Raw genomic sequence first — 19,847 nt, 5'->3', positions numbered from 1 at the left:
GTTAGTGTCTGGAGGGCAGGTAAATACGAGACCCCTTTTACTCTAAATCTATCCAAATATGAGTTATTTCATTTGTAAGCTGTTGTAGATATGTATAGGTTTTGTGTTGAATCAAAGTAAAATTCATTGAAAAAGAACAAACTATGTGTTCAGTTATACTCTTGACAAATGTCTCTAAATAGATACACACCTCTTACTTAATAAACTTTGGTTGGAACATACGTAAAAATTTATCAGAGCATAACTTTGTAATCACAGTGCAAAATACATAGGAAATAGTTTAGAAGTAGGGTAATGAAATTTACAACTGAAAGAACTTAGGAGGATGACCAAAACTGAATGAAGCAAGCTTTTATTTTGTTTGTCAGAAACATAGTTCAGCTGACAAACTCAGTATTTTATTACTCGGTAATAAAATATCTGAGAGAAGAGTGCAATTAAGAAAGGAAAATATAAAAAGGCAATATTTACTGGAAGTATTTAAACTCAGCTGTTAAAACAGGAAATGTAACTTGCATTTTTAAGCTATGTTTGCAAGTTAAGTACTGTCTTGGACTTGAAGGTGTTTACATATTTGAAGTACGCCCAATTTATAATAATATGTTCTGAGTAATACGTGAATTCCATTATGGTTACACAATTCATTGTTGCTTGTCAGTTTCAATAAAAAAGGGTGAACAGAAGAAAAGGAGTGTACCTGACTCTCACCAGGAAAGGATGGCTTACACATAATGCCCACAATCCAGAGAGAAGGGCAAAATAGGTACATACTTTTGTTCCAAGCAGTTAGAAGATCTATGTCTAGGTGATATTGTTCAGTTGTTTGTTTTTCTTTTCTGCCAAATTTCATGTGTTTTAGAGTGACTTGCCGACATGTCAGTTTTCATCTGTTCTTGACTCCAAAGAGCAATTTGTTTGGTCCTCTATAGCCAGTTTAATCAAATGCATCACTGAAAAAACATTCGTTGCAATCGTATTACATTTCACAGAGAGACGCTTTGATGAGCTAGATTTTCATCATGCCCTAAATATCATTAGCCATCTGATCAGTCTCAGCTTCATATTAGCTGAATCACCCTATACCTCACTTAGAATGGGAAGTTATTTTATGAGGGCAGTGGTGCTCAATCATGGGGCTCATCGGAATCACTGTGGAGCTTTCTAAACGTATGGGCTATGCTTGGCCCTGGACTAGATGTAATGAATAGGACTCCTCCTCACCTCACTTTCATTTCCTTTATTTACCAAGATGAGAGCTCTTCAGTAAGCAGGCATTGCCTAGATTAATGGACAAGAAGCTCCTATGTAACTTCCCCCTTGGAAGCTTCCAGTGGGTTCCTATTAGCTGGCTGAGACCTGTGTTGGCATCTCCATGCATTTTGTTGTTCTGAAGAAATATCCCCATCTCTGTGAATATTAAAGATAGAACCTATGCAAGAGGAAAGAAAGGAAGATAGAAAATTATTTTTTTATTTTTTAACGTCTTTATTGGAGTATAATTGCTTTACAATGGTGTGTTAGTTTCTGCTTTATAACAAAGTGAATCAGTTATACATATACATATGTTCCCATATCTCTTCCTTCTTGCATCTCCCTCCCTCCCACCCTCCCTCTCCGACCCCTCTAGGTGGTCACAAAGCACCGAGCTGATCTCCCTGTGCTATGCAGCTGCTTCCCACTAGCTATCTATTTTACGTTTGGTAGTGTATATATGTCCATGCCACTCTCTCACTTTGTCACAGCTTATCCTTCCCCCTCCCCATATCCTCAAGTCCATTCTCTAGTAGGTCTGTGTCTTTATTCCTGTCTTACCACTAGGTTCCTCATGACCTTTTTTTTTTTCCTTAGATTCCGTATATATGTGTTAACATACAGTATTTGTTTTTCTCTTTCTGACTTACTTCACTCTGTATGACAGACTCTAACTCCATCCACCTCACTACAAATAACTCAATTTCATTTCTTTTTATGGCTGAGTAATATTCCATTGTATATATGTGCCACATCTTCTTTATCCATTCATCTGATGATGGACACTTAGGTTCCTTCCATGTCCTGGCTATTGTAAATAGAGCTGCAATGAACATTTTGGTACATGACTCTTTTTGAATTATGGTTTTCTCAGGGTATATGCCCAGTAGTGGGATTGCTGGGTCATATGGTAGTTCTATTTTTAGTTTTTTAAGGAACCTCCATACTGGAAAATTATTTTAAATCAAGGGTTTGTTTTTTTTTTTCCCTGTCTATTGATTCTACATATACCCAGTTCTTTCCTAGCTTCAACAGATCAGAAGAATCTGAGAAGCTAACAAACTAACTTTATATTGACTCAACACAGACAGCCCCCATTGCTTCTCTTCATTTCTTTATAACTTGCTTTGCTAACTATGTCCTTGTTACTTTTGGTGACTTTGGAGACAGGAGGTAATAGAGTAAAATATTTACATGTTAAGTATCATCATCATTAGTTCCCTTTATTCATGATGAAATAAAGTGGGATGAAAATTGTTTTATCGTATATTTCAATCAAAAATTCCCAAGGTTTTTGTTGTATTTTCACTAATAAATGATATTTCTTGCTCTTATTTGTCCCAAGGAATCAATATCTCTAAGAACAGAAGTGCTCTTATGCATTATGTAGATTATAAATTTAGGCTTTCATATGCTTCACACTTTTACTAATTCACAGGCGGAAAATCTGAATTTAGGTGATTTTTTTTCCCCAGAAAGACTTAGCATGTAGGAGAATGTGGTAAAGACTAGGGAAGTGTTCATCAAAGTCATTTCTTCTTCTTTCTGGCACAAAGCTTGACTACATTTCTCAGTCTCCCTTGAAATCAGGTGCATGACCATATGACTGAGTTCCAACCAATGGGATGTGAGCAGCAGTGATGTACCCAGCCCCCCGGGGTGGGCCCATAGGAAACCTGGCAGCTCTTTACTCCTTCCCCCAGCTGGATATCAATGCCCAGTGAGGTCTTGGAATCCGTATTTGAGGAAGGCACGGTCTAACCGTCCTGGGACCCTGAATGACCTCCCTGCCCCAACCCACCCCCATACCCCTGCCTGGAACCACCTGGACTGTTTTCCTGAAGGAGGAGTAAACATCAATTGTGTTTAGGCCATTATACATTTTGGGGCTCTGTTTGTTAATAGCACTTAGCCTGTGTCACCTAATACAGGGACTATGTAATGTTGAGAAATTAGAAATGAAAACAAAGACAATTTTATGGTTTTTAAGAAGACTATTTTAAAGTAAGCCCAAGCTTTAATAGAGCCTAAGAACAGGATGTGCTTCTAGGTCCTATGGTCCATGATGGTGTGAAAAATAGTAGAAAAAACACCATACCTTATATACTTTTCAGTGACACCTTGCATGCCAAGTTTTGGGAATAGAACAGATGCAGAACTCTTCTAAACACATCTTTGTCTCCCGCTGATGAGCTGAGATCCAGCCTCTGATGACACATCGAGACACAGATGTTTCTGCTCCTCTCCAGAGCCCACCTGGATGGAGGCAGCCTCCCTTCATACCACAGGACCAGAAGAGAGATGCTACATAGGAAAAAGCCATTCAATCTTTAGAATAAAGCTGCTACTGGAATTCAAAATACGATTAGTGTTATTCCTGTGATAGGTTTATTGAACCAATGTTTAATCTTGATTCTCTTAGGCCATTGTTCTACAGTAATCAAGACAGTATTGTACTGGCACAAAAACAGAAATATAGATCAATGGTACAGGATAGAAAGCCCAGAGATAAACCCACGCACACATGGTCACCTAATTTATAACAAAGGAGACAAGGACAAACAATGGAGAAAAGACAGCCTCTTAAATAAGTGGTGCTGGGAAAACTGGACAGCTGCATGTAAAAGAATGAAATTAGATCACTTCCTAACACCATACACAAAAATAAACTCAAAATGCATTAAAGACCTAAATGTAAGACAGGACACTGTAAAACTCTTAGAGGAAAACAGGAAAAACACGCTTTGACATAAACCACAGCAAGATCTTTTTTGACCCACCTCCTAGGGTAATGAAAATAAAAACAAAAATGAGCAAATAAGACCTAATTAAAGTTAAAAGCTTTTGCACAGCGAAGGAAACCATAAACAAGACGAAAAGACAACCCTCAAAATGGGAGAAAATATCCGCAAATAAAGCAACTGACAAAGGATTAATCTCCGAAATATACAAACAACTAATGGAGCTCAATATCAAAAAAAAAACAACCCAATTGAAAAATGGGTGGAAGATCTAAATAGACATTTCACCAAAGAAAACATACAGATAGCCAAGAGGCACATGAAAAGATGCTCACTATCACTAATTATTAGAGAAATGCAAATGAAAACTACAATGAGGTATCACCTCACACCAGTCAGAATGGCCATCATCAAAAAATCTACAAACAATAAATGCTGGAGAGAGTGTAAATAAAAGGGAACCATTTTGCACTGTTGGTGGGAATGTAAATTGATACAGCCACTATGGAGAACAGTATGGAGGTTCCTTAAAAAACTAAAAATAGAGCTACCATATGACCCAGCAATCCCACTACTGGGCATATACCCTGAGAAAACCATAATTCAAAAGGACACATGTACCCCAATGTTCATTGCAACACTATTTACAATAGCCAGGAAATGGAAACAGCCTAAATGTCCAACGACAGATGAATGGATAAAGAAGATGTGGTACATATATACAATGGAATATTACTCAGCCGTAAAGAGAAACAAAATTGGGTCATTTGTAGAGATGTGGATGGACCTAGAGATTGTCATACAGAGTGAAGTAAGCCAGAAAGAGAAAAACAAATATTGTATATTAACACATATATGTGGAATCTAGAAAAATGGTGCAGATGAACCTATTTGCAGGGCAGGAATAGAGACATAGATGTAGAGAACGGACCTGTGGACACAGGGTTGGGGGTGGTTGGGGGGGTGGGACGAATTGGGAGATGAGGATTGACATATGTACACCACCATGCGTAAAATAGATAGCTAGTGGGAAGCAGCCGCATAGCACAGGGAGATCAGCTCGGTGCTCTGTGATGACCTAGATGGGTGGGATGGGAGGGTGGTGGGAGGGAGTTCCAAGAGGGAGGGGATATACATATACATATAGCTGATTCACTTCATTGTACAGCAGAAACTAACACAACATTGTAAAGCAATTATAGTCCAATAAAAAAAAAAACACTGGAATTTCAAAATTTAAAAAAAGTAGAAATAAAGTTTATTTAGGCTGATTGTTCTTACGCAAATTTTCAAAATGCTTTTAAACAAACAGATTTACTGTTATTGTTGCCACTGTTGCTGCTTTTGTTTTTTAAATTAATCTAAAAAGCCAATATCTGTTCATTTAGAAAATACAAATGAGCGAAAAGAATAAACTGTCATAATATCTTCACTTCAAAATAACCCGGGTCAGGCTTCCCTGGTGGCGCAGTGGTTAAGAATCTGACTGCCAATGCAGGGAACACGGGTTCGAGCCCTGGTCCAGGAAGATCCCACATGCCGCAGAGCAACTAAGCCCGTGTGCCACAGCTACTGAGCCTGCGCTCTAGAGCTCGCGAGGCACTACTACTGAGCCCACATGCCACAACTACTGAAACCCACGCACTTAGAGCACATGCTCCTCAACAAGAGAAGCCACTGCAATGAGAAGCCCGCGCAACACAATGAAGAGTAGCCCCTACTCGCTGCAACTAGAGAAAGCCCGCTCGCAGCAACGAAGACCCCAACGCAGCCAAAAATAAATAAATTAAATAATAAATTTTTTTTTTAAATCAGGGCTTTTTCTATGCATCCATATGCTTTACTTTTACAAAAATGCAACAATTATTTATATTCTGATTGTAATCATCTTTTTATAAACGTTAACTAAAATGTTCCCATCACAATATATCTATATTACAATATCATTGTTAAAAGATTAAAAGAATTCAAGTGTACGATTATACCTTAATATAATCAATCTGATAGACATTTATGTTGCTTCCAGTTTATTTTGCTTTTAAATGTATTTTCATGGGCATCCATGAAATTTCCTAGAAGTAGAAAACTGCTGATTTATATACACAACATCAAAGTTTCCAATCATCCATTTAACAAATGAGGACTGACTTTTACACCAGGCAGTATTCTGGACACTTGGAATTCAACAGTTTCAAAAAAAAAAAGAAAGAAAGAAAAAATCTCTCCCTTGTGGTTCTTACATAGTATTATATGAGAGGGTTCATTTCCCTGAACTCATGATATCATTGGACCTTTAAAAATCTTTGTTAGGGGAAGAAATAGTTATTTTAATGTCTTATTGCTAACATTGATTATTTTTATAATTGCTTACTGGTTACTTGGGTTTTTTTTCTCTGATTGCATCTGCCAACCAACACCTGTGCATGCTAGTATAGGGCAATAATCTTCACAGGAAAGAAGAATTATTTACAAAATGTGTGGCTAGTTATAAATATTTGTTATGGTAATTTAGACCTTTTAAAGTAGAAGTTGACCTTGAAAATGAATAATCTGCAAATTTCCTTTTAAAACTTCACCAAGTCAAATGATCTAAAAGATATAAAGACTGAATATGAATCATGTGGCTGAAGAGAACCACTTTTATTCTGGGTATTATTTTTTAATTGTGTGCACTTAAAAAAGCTGATATCTTGAAGTTAGAAATCTTTTAGTTAGGAATACCAATTAACCTCTTCCAAAAACTGCTTCACCTACAGAACCAGCAATTTAAAATTCACAAGTGCATTTTCACTTTAGTTATAATTTATCACTTCTGTCTTTCATGAATAGAAAGGCACTGGGCTAAAATAATTCTCTAGGACATAGTCTTCCCGGACCTGTGTCTACTAGACTTGAAAAATGCTGTCTAGATATTTGCCATTTAGAAGAACTTGTTTTGCAGATGGTGGTGGTGATGCTTCCTTCTCCCATCCCTGTAGCTCTTGTTAGTCACTGATCAGCAGTGGAGACAGACGTGAGGAACCTTTCAGAGATCCTTGGTTTGCTCAGGGTGGCGATGTCTCTTCCGGCTCTTGATTCAGAGTCTCAGTTTCACCAGAAACCCTGCTAGCCCTGCCGAGAGTCTGTAACAGGGTGGATAGGACAGGAGAGAGGCTGCTGTGATTTAGACGCTTCCTATCTTTACTAACATTTTCTCTGAAATAGCTAACAAACTTTAAAGTGCCTAGTACTGCACTGCAGCACACACTAGAAGCATTCCAAAGCACTTCTTGCTTTCCTGTGCTTTAATGCTGGCTCCCATTTGTTGTGTGCTGTGTGCCAGGAATAAGATCAGTATTTAAAAGCTCATTAAAGTCCTTTACAGTGGTGCTATTATTTTCCCCAATATACACATAAGGAAATGAACCCATGAAGAGGTCACATAATTTGTCTAAGACCATCTGGTGAATAAATAACAGTACCTAAGAATTCTGAAACACAACTTCTTTGCCCCTGTCATGCACTGGTGAGCTGCATCTTCATACAACCCCACAGAAAAAAATGGAAATCTAGACATTTTTTTTTTTTCTCTCAGTCACATGCAGCTCGTTGGCTTTTCTTCAACCTCTGTAGTTCTCTCTGTAGCCCACAATACAGACACCCAGTGATCTTACTGGCTGCCCAGAGAGACACTAGGAGGGATTGCGTCTTGATACTGAAATGAAAAGACCCCATAAGAAAAATCTGCAGTGGAAATTTAGCTTAACAACTGGATTTCCAAGATCCTTTACTGGTATTAAAAGCTGAATTGTGTTTCTACCCAACCAAATTCATATGTTGAAATCCTAATTCCCAGTCCTAATAACCTCAGAATGTGGCTGTTTTGGAGATAGAACCTTTAAAGAGATGATTAAGTTAAAACAAGGCCATTAGGGTGGGCCCTAATCCAATATGACAGGTATCCTTATAAGTAGAGGAGATTAAGACACAGACATACACAGAAGAAAGACCATATGTAGACACAGAGAAGATGGCCATCTACAAGTCAAGCAGAGGTGCCCTCAGAAGAAACCAACCATGCAAATACGTTGATCTTGGACTTCTAGCCAAGAATCATGAGAAAATAAATTTCTGTTGTTTAAGCTACCCAGTCTGTGGTACTTTGTTATGGCAGCCCTAGCAAACTATTACAAATGGAGTTGGATAATTACTAGTCTCTGAAATGAAGAGCTTTCCTGATTATTCAAAGTTTCCCTTTTAAAACATCAGAAATCTGCGCCAGAAAAACAAACAGAAATAATTATAGGTCAAATCCAGTAGGAAGAATTTCAAGTGATTTCACAAAGTATTTTTCTCATACTGGGATTTTATTGCCCCAAATGGAACTTGACCGAAAGACTCAGTGACTGGGGCCTTGACATCTTACGTCATTCAGTTGAGTTTGGCGATGCTTATGGTAACAGTGTTTGATGGGAAGCAAATTCTGAAGGAGAATGCCTTCTGGGTTTCTTCACACGGCTACTTGAATACACTTACTGTGGAAAAAATAAACATTTGCAGAGTCTCACTAAATTCACTATGGATGGACGAATGCACTAGTGCCTGAGAAGTGATGCAGCGACTGCTCTTAAAATCAGAAGTGAATATGTACATGACTAATGCAAAGGGAAATCTCAACAGAAAGAGAAAAAAACTGAAGTACAAATTAAACCTTCTCCAAAGACATTGAAAGGAATTGTCTCTAACAAAAGTCCCTTTGACGTTCAGTTCAGTAAATATTTTTAAAATGCATGCATAGAACTATAGGGGAAATTAGAGTTTAGAAATGAACCTTGACTCTGACCTCAAATACTTCTTGATGTGATATGAGAAAAAAGATACAGAGACAAATAGCCATAATTTCATGTAGTCTTTGATAAAATCAGTAATGGAAATAAAAATTATAATGAAATCACGGAGGACAGAGAAGGTCGCTTTCGCTGGGGCATTGGACAAGACCGGCTGAGAGAGCCATTTATGGCGAGTCTGGAGATTTGTAGCATTTACACAGGTGGGGTTGCAGAGAGAGGGGCTTTCTAGGCAGACGGATTAGCACAAGGAAAAACAGATGTTGTTGAGTGCAAATCATGTTCAGTGAAAAAGTAGGAATCTGACCTGCTTACTTTAGGAGAAGTGTTGAGAGGATGGGGCCATCGACCCTGCACTTGGAGATAAAGGACTTGGATTTGAGTCCTGTGTTCCCCATTTACTAGATTTATAACCTCAGTCTCCCTGAGCCTCAAATCCCTCATCTGTGAAACAGAGAATGATTCACACCTCACGATTATGAAGATTAAAAGTGAGTACCCCATGAGAAATCTCCATTTAGCAAAAGCCGATATGCAAGAAAAATTCAGCAAATGTTAACTGAACCTCAGGAGTTAAGATTTGACTCTGTAGTACACGGCGAGCCGATAAGGTTTTTGAGTGTGAAAGTGAGATGAGACATTTGGAAATTTATCCCAGTATTACTGTGTGGAGAATGGATTAGAGGGCAGCCATTGTGCAAGAAGACCCATTAAGCAAGTGTTAACAATAGCACACCTTTGAGGCAGTCGGAGCTTGAAGCAGGGCTCTGCTGGTGGGAATGGGAAGGAGGTGACGGGTGAGAGGCTTCCAGGGCAAATGGCACTGGGATTTGCACCCTGGAACACAGACTGCTTTTCAGAAAATTAAATTCTAGTCCTGTGGCTCTTTTCTCAAGTAGTAGCTTGACCTCTATCGAGCTAGCTAACTCTGTGGATTCCCAGCTTTCTCATCTATGAAATAAAGAGATTGGAAAATCTCTAAGTATTCTTACAGCACTAGAATACTTCATGCCTATTTGAATCAATGAAACTTGTTAAGCTGATGCGATGAGAAAGTTAAGAGCATAAGAGAGGTAGAGAAATTAAAGACAGCATAAAGAAAGCAAAAAGCTTTAAACGTGAGTTAGTAGGTCGGTAGATGATGTCATTACTAGGAATATGGAAAAGGAAAATGAACAGGTTTGGGGGAGAATATGATTAACGTCATTTCTAACCATTTAAAGGGCTGTTCTTCAATTAGATTTGTGGCTTTGTTTTCATCAAATTATTTATTTTATATTGTCTTCTATATCGTATAAGCATCAGATTTGAAAGCAAAATTTTTTAACTTATAGATTCTTTTCATTGGAGATTCGACCAACAGAGGGATAATGTACTATCTGATCGAAAGATTGAATGAAACCTTTCAAGAATGGCAGAAGGTGCATGGCACTAAATTCTATCACAACGTCAATGGTGGGAAGACCTTGATCAGTTATTCCTACTATCCACAGTTCTGGATAAGCCCTTCGTTGAGACCAACATTTGAAAAAGCCCTTGAACATCTCTTGCAAAGGTACAGTGGAACTATTTTGAATGAAACAATACCACAATGGATTGATGTTTTACTAGCTGTCCTAATTGTTTGCTGTATACCAAATGCACTGAAAAGTTTAAATACCAAGTGATATGGCTGAAAACGAGTTAGAAATGGCAGGGAGGTCCTGTGATCGGGATGCCAGATATGGGTCAATGAAATGTGAGGCAATGCTGTTAAAATGTTTACCATCTGTTTCAAGGCAACATGTGTTGTTTTTCTTTCAGATCACATCCCCTGGAGAATACCAGCCAGACTGTATTAGTCGTTGGTGGTGTTCAGTGGCTTAATTCCAATCACCTGCAAATTATTCATAAGGTTTTAAAGAGGTACATTTCTGCAATAATAATTGCCATTAGTGTTCTAAGTAAAAAAAAAAAAAAAAAAAAAGTTACTCGATGTGACAGAATTTTATCAAGATTTTATATAAAGGGCAAGTTGTAATTTAGAATCCAGTACTTAAAGTCTAGTTTAAAATGTTTCAAAATACTTTTATATTCCAATCACAAGATGGCTCTTCAGCATCCAAGTTTACATTTACTACAGATCAAAACATGCCCACTGACACATAAAACTCTATCCACAAAAAAAAAACCACTGATGTATATTAAATCTATAAAATGAGAATTTAGTCCTATATGCCAATTATCACATTCTAAAAGAATTCCACTCTGCTTGCTTATGTAAACACGGACATCTAGAAATGTAATCAAAGTTCATGGCTTGAGTTCTGATTATTTCACAGGGAAAAGTTACTCAATATCCTTGTGATCATCAAAACTTTGGGAATTGGATTTCATCTGCCGGTGGATGGAGTACACTTCTTAACGCAGGTAAGCCCATTTTCACCAGGCTATGTGAACTTCAAGGTTCCTATAAGGATCCTTGCTGGTGTCTGAAAAAGGACCCAAAAGGCACTACATAATATTAAGCAACCTGGGCTTCCCTGGTGGCGCAGTGGTTGAGAATCTGCCTGCTAATGCAGGGGACACGGGTTCGAGCCCTGGTCTGGGAAGATCCCACATGCCACGGAGCAGCTGGGCCCGTGAGCCACAATTGCTGAGCCTGCGCGTCTGGAGCCTGTGCCCCGTGACGGGAGGGGCCGCGATAGAGAAAGGCCCGCGCACCGCGATGAAGAGCGGTCCCCGCACCGCGATGAAGAGTGGCCCCCGCTTGCCGCAACTGGAGAAAGCCCTCGCACGAACCGAAGACCCAACACAGCCAAAAATAAATAAATAAATAAATAAATAAATAAGAAAATCCTTTAAAAAAAAAAAAAATATTAAGCAACCTTCATAAAATTCAAAGGAGATGATATACTTAAGGATTATGATTATAAATTAGATATAATTATTCCTGGAAATAAGGGGACTACAGCCCATAAATATGTCATAAATAATGCTTTGAGTTCATAAAAGAAGAAAGGGGGTACCAGAGTTTGAAAAGATAAAGACCTGAGGGGTAGATGAGATGGATCATGCTTTAAGTATCTCCTTACCTCAGTAATGTTTCCCACACCGTTAAAGGCTCGTGCTGAAACACATGTGAAATTGTCAGTATCAATGAGTATTTAGGAAAAGGGTGTCTTTTTAAGATGATTTCTGACTGATTGCTTTAAAAAATCAGTAGTATTTTTAAAGTAGTATCATTCATCTTGCCTCTAGTTGGATATTCATAAATGGAAGGAGTTAGAGGCCTCTGACCAGTTCTTACAGAAGACAGTAAATAGTTAGTCTCAACACTAAATAGAAGTCTCAGAAAAGAAAGGAAAGACAACATCTGTAGATAAGAGAACCAGCTGCTCTTGTCAGAGAGAAGAGTTCACAGGCAGCCGGGTTTGTGTGCAATTGCTCAGGGGAGCTCAGGGGGGGCACTGGGAACTGGGGAGACAAGAGGTTGTCCATTTAATGTGTAAACTGAGTGAGATTTATTTTTGTGTCAATTACGAGCGCTCCTAGCTTTCTTCAACGGGGATTACAGGACCCTGCTCTCCTTTCTCGAAACTTTGCCTGCCTGGCCGCCAGATCTGTGATGCAAAAGCAGGAGAATTGGTAGAAAGTGGTCCAAATAAAACCTCCAAATTCAGCCTCTTGGAGTCAGGAAGGGTTAAGGTCATTTAAAGTGAGTTGAGACATTTAGCATCTGGGGTAGCTGAAGGGTTTGAGATGGTCGGGGATTAGAAGAGGGGTCTTTTGATAATTGTCTCTGTGGGTTATGAGTTGAATCTCCTTTAATGTTATTTGAAAGCTGCAGGTCAAATGTGTAATTCCTTCTCGAGGACTCTGGTAGCTCCGCTTTGCTTCCTTGACTGTGGCTTCTCACAGGAACTGGAGTACTTGTGACGCCTACTTAGATTTAGAATGAACTCATCTCTGCCAACAGTTCTTCGGCACTTACCTTGTGCCAGACACTGTTAACCATTGTGCTTGCCACCAGGGCTTCCATTGTGCTCATCGGTCTTTGCAAACTGGGTGAAAACAAAAGGAGGGAAGAAGAGGAGGGGGAATGATAGAACAAAAGAGAAAAGGACAAGAGCAAGTTGGAGGCAGAAAAGAACTCTGAACTTGTCATCAGACACTGGCATTCATCATCCTTATCGTGGCCACTCAAGACGTGGCCTCCACCTTCCTCGGTAGACTTAGTCCTTGCTTCCACGCGTATGCACACATGTACACACACACGCGTGCACGCACACACACACACTCCACACCGAGTGTTTCGGCTCCTCAAGCATGCCATGCTCTCAGTCACCTCCAGGTCTTTGAGGTCACTGTTCCCTCTTCCTAAAGAACACTCTCCCACTACCCCCTCACCTGCGTAACTTCTGGTCGCCCTTCAAGTGTTAGATTAAATGCAGTTTTCTCTGGGAAGATTTAATTGACACCCTGGACTCAGTTGGCTTTTCCTGCTACGAGCTCCTGTAACATTGTCTGGTGTCCTCATCCGGGTCCCTCAAGAGATACCAGCTTTGGTTGTCTGTCTCCCCTGCTAGACTCACGTCTGTGGGAGCAGGCACGGGGGAGGGAAGTCTGCATGCCTCACTCCGGTACCCCAAATGCAAAGCACCGTGCTCAGCACACAGGAGACTCTCAGAAAACCTCTCACACGTGAATGAGTGAGTGATGTTTTGTAGGATTTGGATGCTCCCAGATGGTCCCTTCAGGACTGAGACATTCATTCCTCCGGGCTGCTGTGAGTGTGACCTGAGTTCCAGCAGGAATTGCCTTCTGGGCAGAGCCTCCACCAAGACTCAGCCCCCTTTCCTTAATTTGGGCCGTCTCAGAAGGGCCACCCCAGCTCTAGAACTCCCGGTGGGATCAGCAAAAGCCTCTGTTGCAACGATGTTGCAGCTCAACTTCTCTCTCTATCCAGCGTGTAGGCCCTCACTCCCCTGGAGGAGCTGATCCCCAGGGCGCTTTCCTGGTGGCCCCCTGCATGCAAATTTCTGACTCAGAGTCTATTTCCCAGAGAACTGAGCTTTCTCTGTAAAACACTTACTGTAAAGATTCTTCTACCTTTTATAATTGGACACATTAAAGTTGAGAGGATACTGTCACCAACCACGAAAAGTCCTACAAATGGTATTGAGCACCTTGAGCATTATTTTTCAGGGGATGGCAGAGACCAAATTCCCATCTGTCTCTTTTCCTCCAGGTTTTTCCTTTATGAGCCTTTTCTATTCACTACATTTATTTGGGGGGCAGGGGGGAACACTCTTCTTTGAATGTCACATAAAAATAGTTATGCAAGCACAGTGGAGAAGACAGAAAATTAGATGTCTTTGTACTGCTTCTTTTACCTTGCAGGTGGATTAATAAATGCAAGTAATTATTTGCTGTTTTACCTGGAAAATGAAAACAAATTTTTTTTTGTTCTTTAGCAAAGACAAGGGGAGTTCAGTTCCCTCCCTGTGTTAGTTTGGGTTCTCAAAGAGACAGACACCATGACAGGGTTAGCCAAATAAAGGGATTTATTAGAAAGAATGTTTGAGAAGAATAAAAAGGAGGGGGCAGGAGTAGGCGAGAACAGTTTCAGACGACACCACCCAATGCATATCACTCAATCTTGCACGAAATATTTTTTGAATGTCTACTCTGTACTGGGAACCGTGTTGGACTGTAATGTGTCTGATATAAAGGGAGTAGAAGAAGGATGGATGAGGTAGGAAGAGTCTCAGACTATGGGCCAGTCTGAGAAAGTCTTGGCCAAGCCAACGAGGCATCCTGGAGCCGGAGTAGTTAGTGGAGCAGTACCTCTTCTCAACAGTGGACCCGAACTAGAACCCCCGCCGAGCTCCATCATTGCCTCAGACACAGCTGGGGAGCGAGGGAGGAATATGATTTAGAGAAGCAGCAGCTAGAGCCTTCACTCAATTCTGGGGCTGCCCGAAGCACACTCCCCGTCTCTGTTTGCCAACCAGCAAACCTCACTCTGCTCAGGAACCCCTCCTGAAGTCTCCCTGTCCAGCTGTCCCCCTGCCCCTGCAGAGCTATTCCCTTTTCTCTCCCAGCCCAGAGCCTGGTATACTTACCTCCAATAAAGGACTTAGTAAATATTTACATATCTGTTTCTCCTATTTGAATGCAATGTCTTAAGAGCAGGTACCATGGTTTATTTATCCTTGTATTCCTGTCCCCCAGCACAGAGCTAAAAACAAAACATACTAATTAATACTCAAATGCCTAAAAGAATAAGAATTCAAATAGATGGAGCTAGAATTTGTGATTTTCAAGTCTTGGTTTTTAAATAGAGAATCTTAGCTACTTCAGTGGATCTCTGTGGGCAATAAACCTAACTGCTTTTCATAGAAGAAAAAGTTCCAAACTGTGTGTCACTATAGATATTGATATATTGCTATTTTATATTTACATCAATGTTTATATAAGGGGAACATGAAAATTAGAACACATCTTAAAGAAATTAATTCTTTATCTTACAATAAGATCAATCTTTTAAAAAGATGACATTTACATGATTTTACCTAAATTATTAAATCATAAAAGTCTTCTTCATCAAAATCCTCATTGTTCTCTTTTCCAATACAGAGTGAAGTTCAGAATTTATGGAAAGAAAATTTGATTATTCTGGAAGCTGCAAAAAAATATGGCTATGAAGTGGTTGACACATTCACTATAACAATGGGGCGATACAAAGAGTTTTTGCAGGGGACGTGCGGATGTCATTTTCATGAGGTATTTATGCTGGCTCTCTGATTTTTGTAGCTTTTGATTTTTGTTAATTTCTCATTATATCTTTAATTGCATTGTCAGTCTTATTTTGCATTAAAGAAACCATGTCCGGAGGAGATTAGACAATGTGTTCATCATCACTCAGCCAAAGCAGGTAGCAGTCCAAACTCGAGGTTCTACAAAATGAAGCGTGTTAGAATAATTTACTGTTTATGTAGACACCTGAAAACCAGAATCACTGGTCAACACAAGCAGGAAGACGGGAACCTGGAGAGCACTTGTCTTTTCTAATAGACTCCGAGCCTTCCCATCAGAAATTGTATCCAAAGAAGGTGGCAAATGTCTTAGTGGAGCTTGAAAATCAAGGCTAAATTGATGAATGAGCTTCCTGCACTGGTTTATCCAATGCGTTAACCAGAGGGCCTGTGGTGTTTGTTTGTTTTCCTTTGTTTGGTTTGTTTTTTTTGTTTGTTTTTTGTTTTTTTGGCTGCACCGCGTGGCTTATGGGATCTTAGTTCCCAGACCAGGGATCGAACTTGGCCCCGGCCAAATTCTAACCACTGGACCACCAGGGAATTACTGGAGGGCCTGTGTTTTGAATAGTTTTTGCTTCCTAGTGTTGGAAATGATTTTATTTGTCGCCAGTAATTAAATAGTCTTAGCCGAAAAGGTGATAGCAGAAAATATTTTTTTTCCTTCCCCCCACCCCATACTTTCAAACTCTGTGGATTATTTCTTCCCTACACTTGCATAAAATCTTGGTAAGTCCCAAAATTTTAAAGCCACTTTCAGATAATAATAGGACTCCAATCACTTTCAGGCACAAGAAGACTCTCACTTCAGAACTAAAACTGCCCAGTCCTGTGTTACAACCGCATGAAGTTATTTCCTTCCCCCAGCTCAGGCCTGCCTCAGTCTCAAAAGCCCAAAGTAAGAGAGAGGGTGCAGGAGGTTTCTTTCCTTTTTCCCCATCGTGCTTTGCTACTCTTCTCCCATCCCTTTCTTCATTGGGTCAGGTTAGGGAGATGTTAATGGCAACAAAAGTCTGACCTGAGTGGCATAAGCATAACCCATCGATGTGCTTTCTGGGCATAACATGCTGATTCTTTCTTTTGAAGGTGCTCTTGTGGACTTGCTTGAAGACACTCCCACCGAGCCCTCTGATAATAGCTTCTTTGACGGAGGCAATGTCTCCTTTACAGCTGCATTCCTTCCTTGCCCCCTTGGCTTCCAACTGTCCATCCCTCTGTTGGGGGTCACATTGCTTCTCCAGGCTTCCTCTTGGAAAATATTCAGCATAGCACCAGGCTCGCTACACTTAGTTGCCCACGTTTGGTCCACAAGAAACACCCAAGCATCCTTGCTCCGCTGTTGGTAGAAATACAGTGAGCTCCCAGTGAAGCCCTGTCTCTTTTTTCTCTCTTTCTCTCTCTAGCTCTCACTCTCACTCTTGCTCTCTCACTCTCTCTGCCACCTTAAAGCTGATCTATAGCCATGGTGTCTCATACCAGTTCTAATGCTTCCAATCCCCAAAGGGCACATGTCCGCCTCTCAAAGTTGGTTCCTTGAAGTCCTGTCTCACTTGGCTTAAAGCAAGGATGAAGCAACTGCCCAAGATGGAGGAAAACCGTAAAGTATTGGAGAAATGCCCTTCACAGAAATTCTTTCTCTTCCTTATTCTCCTTTTCCCAACACCTAATCAGACAAGGGTTTGCTAAGCTGGATTTTGTCCACACTTTTGCATACATTGCCCGGACATTGCTTTGGACTATGAGGTTACTAGGCTACTGTTGTTGGCTTTAGATTTCAGGAGCTTCAGCTGAAACTGCAATGGAGATTGTCTCGTTTGACCGTCCTGTCAGATACTGATCCAGTTGTTCTTTCTAGCGTGGCCCCCTTTGTAAACCAGAGTGCAGTCATGAGTGGGTTGACTAGTGAGGTGACAACTAAAGGTTTCTTCTGATCCTGTTTTTCAGCCCTAAGATGACTATCAGAATCCATCTTGATCCTCAGATTTTTATGAATATCCAAAAGTTATTGACACTGCATTGGTTCTTCTGTATGTTCTGCTAATGAATTCATGTTATATTTTTGTGTGGCAATGGAACTGCATCTCAGAGAAGCGAGAGCCTCCACCGACAGCTGAGAGCATGGCATTTTAGCAACTTGAAGCTTGGCCATGCTGTTGCAGATCAGATTTTTAAGCTGTAGGATACTGTGTGTCTACTTACTTCTTCCATAAGAAAATATCCTTCCAGTGCCTTTCCTATTTGCAAAAGGTCAAGGCTTAGAAATACAAGAGCAGGTAGCTTGGAAGAGGAAGAAACTGAACTTGCCGCTGAGCCAACCCAGTATCACCATAACCATTTTGGCTGTAAAAAGAAGCCAAAGGTTGCCAAACCCACAGAAAATGGGGGCTTTGAAAGACAACATACATATGACAACATACAGAGGTTTTTTGCCTCTTTTAGAAAAGGTTTACTTATTTATTTTTACATAATGTGTCTCCAGTTAGTATTTTGGGGGAGGGTACCTGTTTTTCTTTTTTCAGCTTTAGTGCTCTGGAAGTCTAAAAAAGAGAAGTCCTCTACTGATTTCCCACATGGCTCCAATTAAAAACAAAATATGCGGGAATTCCCTGGCCGTCCAGTGGTTAGGACTCCACGCTCTCACTGCTGAGGGCCCGGGTTTGATCCCTGGTCGGGGAACTAAATTCCCACAAGCCACACAGTGCGGCTAAAACAAAATAAAAAATAAAAACAGAAGATGCCCTTCCCACATGATTGTCACAGGATCAACCAGTTGACAGTAAGAGTCATGGAATTTGAGAACTACAGTAAAGACTCTTTGAGCCATCAGAACTAGAATATTGGCTTATAATTATTACTAATAAAAACCATCCTTAATTTTCATAATCATGATTTAAGCATGTCAGGTAAAATTACTTCACTTATTTGATTTTATAATTTTTTGTGTGCAATTATTATATACAAACTGTGTTTTATTAAACGCTATTTCTAATTTGTGCCGTCTTGATGGCAAGCTATATAGATATCGCCCAAATTATCTCTGTTGATTCTCAAGCAGTGTTATTCATTTTGATGTTTTCATGTTGGAGCTGAAATACTTCTGGAAGCATTCGCCTTTCCAGTTACAACATAGAACTGATAAGATCATCTTTCTCAGCTGACTCCCTTTATCACAAAGTCTCTAAACCCATTCATCACTTGGGCATAAGTGTTGCTTAACTCTTGAACAATTTGTACCACTTGTACCTCAGGAAGTTTCCAGTGCTGACACGGATGTTTTATAATCTTTCTAAACCATCACCAAACATCTTGAGTCACTGTTAGCTTATTATAAACAATCAAGAAAATCTAAAGCTTTTTGCAAAGGATGATTTGATGATGAATGTGACAAGCTGAGAAAACATAGATTATTGGTCTCATACAAAACATTAAAGGCAGAAATTCATTAATAACAACCATTTCTTCCTCTGTGCTGGACTCAGGAGCTGGGAAAGGAATTTGTCGTACAGTGAAAGCAAGCATTAAGATCTACTGTATTAGAGCAATAAGAATTTGGGTTTGGGAGCCTTATATCTTTTGGTGTTCAATTAAACCATTCCCACTATAGATTCATAGATACCTGAGAAGGATTGCTGTAATCATCACAGTGAGATCTCGATGTGTTCTCTTTGATTTGTGGTGAGAATTCTATCCTAGACATAACAAACCTGCTCCAGTGGGCTCTTGCTGCCATAGGTGAGATTAAAGGTCTTGGGGTGTCTCTTTCATCTGTCAAGTCACCAAGAGAGGATATGTTGCCACCATGAATCTATAAACAATTTCCCAACTGGTATGCATCAATTTCGACTAAAATGTTCCTGCTGATTAGAAAAGCAGGTGTTTCTCTTCATGGGTAGAAGTGGAATTTGTTTTCCCAGTGTTTATATAGGACAACAAACAGGATCCAGGTAGCTCTCGCCCAAGAGTGGTTTTGGATGGTGCCTTTAGTTATGTGGCAAACATCTACTGTGAGTGAGCTAAAACCTGGAAAGGATACAAACATATTACCAGCCCAAACCTGGCTGCAGAAGGGGCAAATCCACAGCCAACTGTTATGTGATTATTAGTCAGTCTAACCAGTTGCACAAACTTTCTATGATGTCTCTGTTTTCTGGCAGATATCTCTCTAGCTTTTGACTCAGTCAAAAACAAAACAAAACAAAACACAGAAACCCTCCGGCATCACCGCCCAGCTC

At 40.0% G+C, this 19,847-nt stretch overlaps 1 protein-coding gene across 2 annotated transcripts in view; it reads left to right on the top strand.

Moving 5' to 3' along the window:
• The window catches only part of CPED1 (cadherin like and PC-esterase domain containing 1), a 291,359-nt gene that overhangs the window by 257,089 nt on the left and 14,423 nt on the right, over window positions 1–19,847 (top strand). The window contains exons 18-21 of one of the 2 annotated variants that reach the window (XM_007177252.3): window positions 10,153–10,373; window positions 10,622–10,723; window positions 11,140–11,227; window positions 15,440–15,586. In XM_007177252.3, the coding sequence (XP_007177314.2) occupies window positions 10,153–10,373; window positions 10,622–10,723; window positions 11,140–11,227; window positions 15,440–15,586 (558 nt within the window). The remainder of the gene's footprint in view (window positions 1–10,152; window positions 10,374–10,621; window positions 10,724–11,139; window positions 11,228–15,439; window positions 15,587–19,847) is intronic. The other variant, XM_057550402.1, reaches the window with a different exon arrangement.

Source organism: Balaenoptera acutorostrata, chromosome 7 (genome assembly GCF_949987535.1).
Source record: "Balaenoptera acutorostrata chromosome 7, mBalAcu1.1, whole genome shotgun sequence".
NCBI classification, from domain to species: domain Eukaryota; kingdom Metazoa; phylum Chordata; class Mammalia; order Artiodactyla; family Balaenopteridae; genus Balaenoptera; species Balaenoptera acutorostrata.
This window is presented reverse-complemented; position numbering and strand designations above follow the sequence as displayed.